At 38.8% G+C, this 10,242-nt stretch overlaps 1 protein-coding gene across 2 annotated transcripts in view; it reads left to right on the forward strand.

Moving 5' to 3' along the window:
- The window catches only part of LOC137617160 (mRNA decay activator protein ZFP36L1-like), a 13,304-nt gene extending 3,473 nt beyond the window's left edge, over positions 1-9,831 (forward strand). For both annotated transcript variants that reach the window (XM_068347017.1, XM_068347016.1), the window contains exon 2: positions 5,147-9,831. In XM_068347017.1, the coding sequence (XP_068203118.1) occupies positions 5,147-6,130 (984 nt within the window). In that variant the 3' untranslated portion in view covers positions 6,131-9,831. The remainder of the gene's footprint in view (positions 1-5,146) is intronic.
- Positions 9,832-10,242: the final 411 nt, after the last annotated feature.

Here is a 10,242-nt window from a genome sequence, read left to right on the forward strand (position 1 = left end):
CAACGTATTAAATAACGTGAAACCCTTATTTGTATGTACTCTAGTACTAAGCCTTATTGATACGAATTACAAGGATGGGGTATATATATATATATATATATATATATACCTAATTAAATGTACAAATTAGGTATGGGGTACAATGTTTGACATTGAAATTACTTCAAAGATTCTCCCTGCAATATGTTATTGTATGATATAACCCCTTCTCACGTAATTTGACACCACTTTTTTTTAATATACAACATATCTTATTTTTCAATGCGATCTCTCCTCGCTATAGTATTTGGTTGACGGTCCCGTTTGCCTTTGGTTGACGAACTATGTAATATGGCCATGCATCAAAAGAGAAATAATGGCCTGATCAACACATCGTGGGAGAGGTCACGTTTTTACATAAAGCTACGTCCTTGTTGAGTGCATGTGAACCCGCAGTGGCCTCCTGGTTGGTGTATGGGGGAGGGAGGGAGAGTGGTGGTAACTTTATTAAATATGTAGTAGAAGTTGATGGGGTTAATTACATATAGAAAGTGACCATTATTTCTCTACGATTTTTAATAAACGGCTAAATACTGAAATGAAGTATTGTATATATATATATATATATATATATATATATATATATATATATATATATATATATCCTTCGTTGCTATAGACATGTGAATTAATAGTGTACTAAGGTAAAACCATTTAGTGCTTGAACGTTTAACACTTACTCCGTATAAAAACGGTATACAATATATTTATAAGAATGTTAATCCGCCATACAAAAATTCACTTATCAGGAACATCACCTAAAAACTCCTGTTCTAGAATCTTTCCGATTGTACGTTCAGTTTCTCCCTTCTGGCCCACACAGGCGAAATTTAATGGTGCGAGGCGGTGTTTTGATCCTTGAGGTTATGTCCCTTGGGAATATTTGTATCCCTTTCGTATATACCATCACCGTGAATAGGGTTTAAGTTTGCCTGAGCGTATGGTCCCTGTTCTAGAAAATTTAGTGTTGGGTGTGGAGAGAGATAGCTTGTTTTATAGTTTAATGGTGTTTTCGAGTATGTAGTTGTCTTTCAGAAGACTATGCTGTGTTATTAGATAGTTTTTCTGTTAAGTTGCATGTGGCCCATGAACTTACCTCATTCTTTTAAATTATTTTCTGTACACTAGATCACACAGGTTGTTTACATTAGTATTGGGTATCATTTTTAAAACCATTGAAAACCGATGTTATTTGGTTTATATCTGTATTGGATCATCTGGCTGTCACTTCTCCCTCAAACAAGCAAACACTCGCGTGAAAATGGTATTTTCACATCCCTAAGGGTAGCGTTCGAGAGATACCACAAGACTTCCCTCAAGGCTATAGACCGACTGCTGCTTCGGTATCAGGAATGTGATACTGCGATGATTTCTCCGGGCGGGAATAGAGTGGAATGGATGGTGTTTGATTGTATTTAATAGACATTCACACCAACCGATAGGCAAATTGGATCTTTCGTTCTAAGGCAAACCAGAGTTCTCAATGTCAGAGTAATTTTCGTCACGCGTGTACTGTTAGGCCTAATGGCTTTTCTTTATAATAACGGGTAAAATGAATTGCTTCCTTGTATATTTTTAACTTAGTTTACCCCCTGAATCCCCCATAGGTTTGATTTTCTTCCTCAGTGGTTGTTTTTCCTCTTCTCTCCCCCACCTAGCTGCTCTTCACCCCTCCTCACTCCCTCACGGAATCTGCCACAAAGTACCACTTGTTGGTCGACGGCGTTATATCACCACACTTTGAATGCCTTTGTCAGCTTTCTTAGTTTTCCTTGTACTCTGGTTGGAGTCGAAATTATATCTGTTAATTTTACATTCTTATTTACTTCAAACGATGCTTTGGCCATAAGGAAAGACATGGAAGTAATGCTTTGACTTTAAAAAAATAAATGGTTGCAGTAAACAAGCATAGATGATTGGGAATCCTAACTTTGGAGGGTTTGCTTATTTTTTTTCTTCTCTCTACTCATTGATTTCCATATGCATTAGTTGTAGGTCGCTCATAACTAGTACTTGGTTTTTACACAAGTCTTTAATTTTAATGGTTAAGAATGTCACATGGTTATATGTCTTTGAACGTTGATTAGTTACAAGACTCTTAGCTAGAATTAAATACACGAAAGTATACAATTTCATCATTTTAATTTTTAACGAAGGCACTAGAGCATAAATTGTAATGATTATCAAAGAAACCGTCCTAATTATGGGTCTTATTTTTCGTAGTTGTGCTGAGATAAGGTAGATTATCATCGTAATCTCTGTATACACATTAATCTTTTGAAAGCGAACTCGACTTTTCATGGGTCATCCCCTAATCTTTACCTCTGGGTCATCTGCTTGGTCTCTCTCTCTCTCTCTCTCTCTCTCTCTCTCTCTCATACACACGTTGCAACAAGTGGTACAGATTTTGTACAGAAGTGACCTTGCCTCCCGGATGCGTTAGACCAGATGAAAGTTGCACCGTACCAGGGAAAGAGAGTTCTCTCTCCTGCTTCCTCCTCTGTACCATGGTGAATCTCTCGAGACACTTTCACCGGCTAAGTTTTTTCTCCTTTCCATTTAAAGTCTATCCGCCGGTTTTATTAGTTGCCCATTCATTTTTACTTTTGATCAAACGCCTTGAATTATTTTGAAATTATTACTTCCACATTGCATAATTGGTGTTCTCGTATGGCAAGTAAATCTCGTTGGGCATACTAAGGGACACCAGAGAGAGAGAGAGAGAGAGAGAGAGAGAGAGAGAGAGAGAAAGAGAGAGAGAGAGATTGCCTCAGTTGGGGGTGATCTGAGAGGGGAAGTGACACCCCCTGTAGACAGTCATACAACAGGTGGTTCTCCCATCACAAGACGGGATAGTGTGCACTACTGCTGCCGTGGAGACTTACAGCGAGCTGGGAAAGTTAGCAAGAAGGGGAGGGGAATGGTAGAGTTGTGTAGGCTGTAGAATACTTCCTAGCTCTCTCTCTCTCTCTCTCTCTCTCTCTCTCTCTCTCTCTCTGCGAATGTCGTTACTGCTCTTTGCCTCAGCTAATGTTCTTGTTTTACTGAATGTCTTCCTTATTTGCAGTGTTGTATAATGTGGCGTTGTCAATTAGAAAATTAGTTATCTTTACTTTCTCGCTAAGTGATAAATGGAAGTTGCTGTAGATTTTGTAGGTGTAGTGTTTAGGGATAAGCTTAAATTAGAGAATATTTGAAACTTTTAAATGGGAAAAAGAAACAGTACATCATTGCAAGATTATTCATTACTGTATGAAAGTGTGTTGATGCTTGCATGTGCATGTTAAACCTTATTTAGAAGCATGCTTAAGACTTCCAGAAGTTACAGCATTTCAATCAGAATGACATGGACAGATAAGAATGTACCGGTTAAAGGTTAAACGAAGACCTTCACTTACCCTCGACACTTCTATCGCAGCCTTGCAAGACTACATTTGAACGAATTCATTGAATAGTCTTGATTTGTGTATTGAAATAGAGCATGAGCGATAGATCCACGTAAATGGATTTTGCCAGCCATTACGGCTTGAACACACGACCACTTTTACGGAATAAAAATTTTGGCAAACTAAGCCTTTTTTTGTTGTTTTATTTTTTTATCTGCTGTTAGTACATTTCGTCATAAAACACCAATTCTCGAATATGATCCCCCTTGACCCACTTTCCGTAATGCGAGTCGAAATGACCGCTGCTATGTGGGGGGTAGGGGGAGAGGTAAAGTAAGGAGCCAGGGAGGAATTGGAGGAGATACACCAACGTTGGGCCGGGAACTTTCTACGACCGGCGGTTGACGCCAGAGAAAGGCATTGGATTGGAAAACTTGCATTTCCTTCGAACGCCCTTGTGTGTCCTTACGGAAGGGGTGGATCTCTCTCTCTCTCTCTCTCTCTCTCTCTCTCTCTCTCTCTCTCTCTCTCTCTCTCTCTCTCTCTCGGTCTTTGTCCCCCGGGCTCCACTCTATAGGAATGCCTGTCATCTTTTTGGTTCTTGATTTTTTCCTTTACTCTCTCTCTCTCTCTCTCTCCTCTCTCTCTCTCTCTCTCTCTCTCTCTCTCTCTCTCTCTCTCTCTCTCTCTCTCTCTCTCTGCAACACCCATCCCCTTTACCAACAGGCTTAACAGTGATCATTATCCAGTTCAGTTCTAAAGATATTTTGGGGGGTTTGAAGGTGGATTCGAAACCGTGAATGAATAGATTTATATATTTATTTATATATGAGTTATGCTATGTGCATTCGCAAAGTTTTATAAATCTATACCCGGTATCTTAGTTGAAATTAATATCGCTTGGTTTTACGCTCTAGTAGGAGTTTCTGCGAAGTAGATTGTCTCGCCTCTGCATGTATGACACCTTGGAGAAAGTATTTTTATTGCAGGAGAAAAGATTAAGAGGAATCATTCCTGACCATATGTCTGGGGAAGGGGGCTTGCAAAGAGTTGTGGTGCTCTGGGATAAGTAACCAAAGATAAACGGTCTTGTTGCAGTTTTGTTCAGGGACCCCTTGAAATTTATGATCGTCAATTGCCAAAATGGCTTCCTTTGTGTTGTCTTTGCTTTGCTAAAAGAAAAAAACATTTTGTATGGTGTAAAGTATGTTGTTTCTTTGTTACTAGATGCTTATACTGTTCTTCCTTTTGATGCTTGTGAACATTTCGAACCCATTTATATAGTGTACCATCGTCTTGCAGTGGGTCATTAACACTGCTGTTGTCAAGTATTAGTTCAGATGAAGCCTAATTATCCTCACAAATATGGTGGTGTTTGGATGTTATATTAGTTTAGATGTAAATATTTGTTCAATGTATATGGCTCTTTCAACAAAATTAATGTATTTGTGTAATGTGTTGAATGTAATACTGTAGTTTGATTGTGAGTGAGTTCAAGAATTTAGCCTTGAGCCTAAGTAGTTATGGTTATGAGTTGGTTATATATTGTATTTTTTTAAATGCTGGAGTACCCTTAGTTTGAATTATTAGGGCTTTCATTCTGAGAAAGTGAGAATATGTTTGCAGAACTTTGTTTGAAAAATTATTGATTTCATGTTATTTAGTTCACGTATAGACCCGTAAATTGAAACCTATTGTAATGTGCTTTCTTCTTTCCACAGACTGTGTTGCGTGCAAGATGGGAAGTCGATCACAAAGCTGTTGGTGGCCATCTACCTTTGAGTAAGAGAAACTCCACTCCAGTGGGAGCATCAATGGCAACCTCCACCGCCCACTCCCAGCTACTCCAGCAGGTTCAAGCCAAGACACAGCTCAGTCCACTGTCGCCCATGGAAACTCCAAACCTTCACCGCCGCCTGGACCGGTCACACTCCGAGCCCGTTGTGAAAGGAGGGGAAGGCCGCCAGGCCAATTCCTCCCGTTACAAGACAGAGTTGTGTCGGCCCTTCGAAGAGAACGGCTTCTGCAAGTACGGCGACAAGTGCCAGTTCGCCCATGGCCATGCCGAACTCCGAACTCTCACTCGACACCCCAAGTACAAGACTGAGCTTTGCCGAACCTTCCACACGATTGGATTCTGCCCTTACGGGCCCCGATGTCACTTCATCCACAACGCCGAGGAGCGTCGAGGGGCTTCCGCAAGTGCAGGAACTCATCCCCCCTTATCTCCCAAGAAGATGCTCCACGTAGGAAACTCCATGGGACTGGGTAGCACTGCCGAATCTCCAACCCCACCTGCCTCTCTCCATGGCTCGCCAACGTCTTCCGCAGGGTCGTTCTTTGATGACACCTTCTCACTTTTCCCAGGGGGTGGTTGTGGCCTACTGGACAACCTAGCTGTTGGCTTAGGCTCTGGAGGTCTGGGAGGGGGTCCTGGTTCCCCCAATGGATCGTCTTGCAGTGGTCAGGGCCTGAGTGATATGGACTTGGTGCGGGAAGGCACCCTGCTTTCCCTAGCTGGTTTAGATACTCCTCCGGTCAGCCCTGTTGAATCCTTGGCAGGGGATCTGGATTCCCTTTCCCTCTCCTCCTCTCATTCTTCCTCCCCAACACCAGTGATGAGTGCCCTTGATATCTCCCGTTCTCTGAGGCTGCCCATTTTTGAGCAGCTGACCGAGCAAGAAGCTCCCCCAAATGGCGTGTGATAAGCTGCAGCAGCAGCAGTGTGGAGGAGATGAAATGCGCAATGCTCGTTTGACTTGTGTCCTGCCCTTGCTCTGCATCCTCTACGCAGTTTTGATGGAGACCCTAGTGGTCAGTGAAGGTTGGAATGCTGTTCATGTTATGACATTGTAGGTTTGCCTGATATGTTTCCCCCTTGAGCCCAGAAATAAAGGAGGAACAGGAAGAAGAAGAGAGATGTCTTGGGCCTAGTCTATTCAACTACTTCCGAGGATCTACGAGAACATCCACTATCCCACCATTATTTCGATGTTCTTCCCTCAGCCAAGAGAAGTCATCTGCTGCAGTGGTGGTATTCAGTCACGACCAAACTAGCTGTCGCATCTCATCCCCTAAAACCTTGTATAGCGTGAAGTATGACGAGCCCTCCGGAACCCTGCTGGACTTCTGGGCCTCTTCCCCTCCGCTTGTGTACTGCTTGTGATATCGGGGCACTCCTCTGGCCCGTGCCCATTACCCCCCCTTAGAGTATATGGATTAAAATACCAGAGTAGGAGGAGTGGCCTGGAAGTAGGCAGGGTGTCACTCTGGGTTCCATGCAAATCTAACACAGCTCTGTACAGATCAAAGTTCGTTTGAGTTTTTCACCTTTTGTAATTATGAAAGAACTTGTATTTATGTAATTTATTTATTTGAGTGAAGTAGAAAAAGTAATTTATCTTTGTACTATACCTAGATGCCATAACAGTTCGTGTTATTGAGTTTGTCGCCTTACAATTGAATGTCGTTAGTCCAACTCACTTCTGCTTATCCGGCTGAAATGTATTAATATAATTATTGTAAAGTACAGATACATAGTATATATATATTATATATATAGTCTTATATAAAGCATTATTAATTATGCGTGGATTATTTCAAATAGTGCTGGAGTGTGGGAGCAGAGGGGACCGGACACCTTGGACGTCTGTTCATTTGCACACTCGCCTAATTCCCCTCAGCCAATGTGGTGTCGGATGAGTTGTGGACGTTGGGGTTTAACGACAAGTTTTTTTTTTATTTGATTACTGTCTTCTGTCACTGATCATACATATATATAAATACTGTACGTATTAAAATAATTAATGGGAGGGACGCCCCACTAAATTTAAGGTTTGAGGAAATTAAAATTATAAGTTTATTTAAAAAAAAAGTTTATTATACCATCTTGTTTGCTCAGAATGCGTCCTTCCTCTTTTGACCTATTTTTGAATACCTACGAAGTACAAGTGTCCATATCTCGCCTGTCATATATATATATATTTTTCAATTGTAAACGGTCCCACAGAATGTTAAAAGTCAGCCGATTTTAATAAATATGATGATAGTCTGTTCAGACCATCAAGATTCTTTGATATAGCGTATCGACCATCACCTGGGTCATCCACCAAGATTTTTTTTGTCTTTTTTAAGATTAAAAAGGTGCCACTATCTATCCATACGCCCAGTAACCAAAGAAGAATGCAGTTTGATTTGAACCAAGAACAATTATGTTATTTTTTAGCAACATGTTCACCAGAAGCCCCTCCCCTTTTTTTTCTTTTCATGCTATGATTAGTTTTATTTATTTTAATTTGTAGAGCGTACACCTTTCTGTCAGATGCTTTATTCGTTTTTCTTCCAACTTCTCCAAAAGGCAGTTATTTTTCCAATATATATTATATAAATATATTCAGTAAACATATTATATATAGAATGATTTTTTTTTATTTTGTCAACTAGGCAATTTACCTATTCAGCGTTTCATTTTTCAATGGTTTCACATGCCAATAGTTGTGAGGGTAGATGTGTTACCCCCTTAGAAATAATGAAGTAACGAGATCTCCACTTGAATATGGCTCCCGACACACAAAGATTGTATGGATGTGCAGTATTCAACCAAAATTACGACTTGTAAACAATGTTATTTGCCTTAGTGGGTGGGTTTCGTCATGTTTGCTGAATGTATATTCAAATGTAATTTCATAAAGGTCAAATTCTTGAATTTATCGATTGAAATACGTCATTGTAGGTTCTTTTGGGGAAGGGGGATCCCATCCATCCTCTTTATCCATGTGTCGGGTTCCACGTAAAGAGGGAGGTCGAATGACAACTGAAGGCCTGCAAATTTGACCCTTACCGCAAGGGGAGATAAGGTCGTTCTAAAGGTCACAAGGCCTCGTGGCACCAGCTAAAGGAAAAGAATTGCCTTTTTTTTTTATTATCCGTTTGTCATGTACATTTGAATCATGGTTTGAGTTATATTTTTGTATTGCTAATTTAAGACCTTTGAGTCCATTATTTTTGTTCTTTCCATTTAGAGTCGACTTATCGCTCCCTCTCTGTTTTTAAAAAAAAGACAAATGCTGTGGGAAGGAATGTTGCATGGCCTAAGTAATTATGTATTACGCAATGTCTTGATTATAGTGATGACTATGCCCTGTTCAAATGCCAAACTAACATTATTTTAGGGGGGAATTGTTTCATATTTTGTGTTTTTTCGTTCATAAATTCCTCAAGATTCACGTTTGGTCGAAGAGCATTAGAAGTACTGTTTAGTGTTTTTGAACCTCAAGCTAATTAACCCATACCTTTTATCATTATTATTATTATTGAATAGGATTTGTAATATTTATGAATCCTTTTTACCTGATCCTACTTCCTTAGGAGGCTTTAAAATCCTTCCCTCCTCTTGGGGGATTCCAGAAGGCGTGCTCGCGCTAAACACGCCTCGCTCACATTATATTTTTTCCCACTTATTTGTGTTTTCGTTTCTTTTCGAAAATGCTTTTTTTTCAGTTGCTTCCAGAGCTCCTTATTCTGGCTGTATATTATATTATTTATATTATTATTATTATAATTATTATTAATCGCTAGGAGTTTTTTTTAATTTAAAACACATGATATGATTGAAATTAGTTGTAAGCGAAAATTTAAGTTTTGCAACTGGCTTGTAACGTAATATAATAATTCTCCCTCCATCTTCACCACCTGCAACCCCCCCCCCCCCTTCATTTCCCCCTCTTGGCCAGACCGTGGCCTTCAAAGATAGAGAAGACCCGTTAATTCAGTGTTAACGGTCAAGTCTTTGAGAGTTCTTTGTCAATCCTTGTCCGAACTGCTTTGAAAAGAAAAAAAAAAGTTATATAATACGAAATTGCAGTGTACATAGTGGAAAGATTAATAATGAGAAATGTCATTTGCTACAGCTGTTTTATTTGATTGCTATCATGCTTTCATTGTTTTCGTTTCAAAGACTGTGTCTTTGTAAATGTTTAATTTATAATAAGTTGGAAGGCCGTGAATATGTATATTTTTTTTTTAAGAGAGTCGTAATGTGCCTATTACGATGGTTTTCATTTTAAGAAAATTTATTTTAATTATTCAGGAATTCTGTGTTTTTAGTTTAATATTTATATAATTCAATAGGTATAATTTAAATGTTCCCCCTGATTGTTGGGGGAAAACTAAAAGTTTTCTTTTCTTAAGTTAATGTAATACTTGACCTCCCAACGACATTTCAACTACTCGGAGGTGTTAATACAGTACATACACGTCTTTGAACGGCTGTTTGCTTATATGAATTTACTTTAATCTCTCCATTGAAAGTGTCTAATAAAAAATGTTGCTCTAATCGGTGGTAAAATAATAAAATACATGTGTACCAAGAAAGAAAAATCATTAAAAACTTTTCTAATTTTTTTAATCCATGTTTTTCATTATAATCCTTGGCTCTTTTTACTTCGTGTGTGTGTGTGTATATATATATATATATATATATATATATATATATATATATATATATATATATATATATATATATATATATATATATATTTAATAAAAAGGTAACATATTAGCTACACACATTTAAAGGTATGGCATTGCAATATTCTAATTGATTTAGTAGTACTCCTATAAGGATACTTGTACTTTTGAATTATAAATATGCTAAAAATTTGGTCAGTGCATACTGATCAGCAAGGTAATTTGATTATTCTCCATTACTTCGTTCAGTTCAATGTTGCCTTAAAACCATACCGTGTTTCCTACTTAGGATACATGATTTTTTATGAAAAATGGCCTCCTGGTCGTCTTGTATGTGACCCACTGCAGG

This window comes from Palaemon carinicauda, chromosome 23 (assembly GCF_036898095.1).
Source record: "Palaemon carinicauda isolate YSFRI2023 chromosome 23, ASM3689809v2, whole genome shotgun sequence".
NCBI classification, from domain to species: domain Eukaryota; kingdom Metazoa; phylum Arthropoda; class Malacostraca; order Decapoda; family Palaemonidae; genus Palaemon; species Palaemon carinicauda.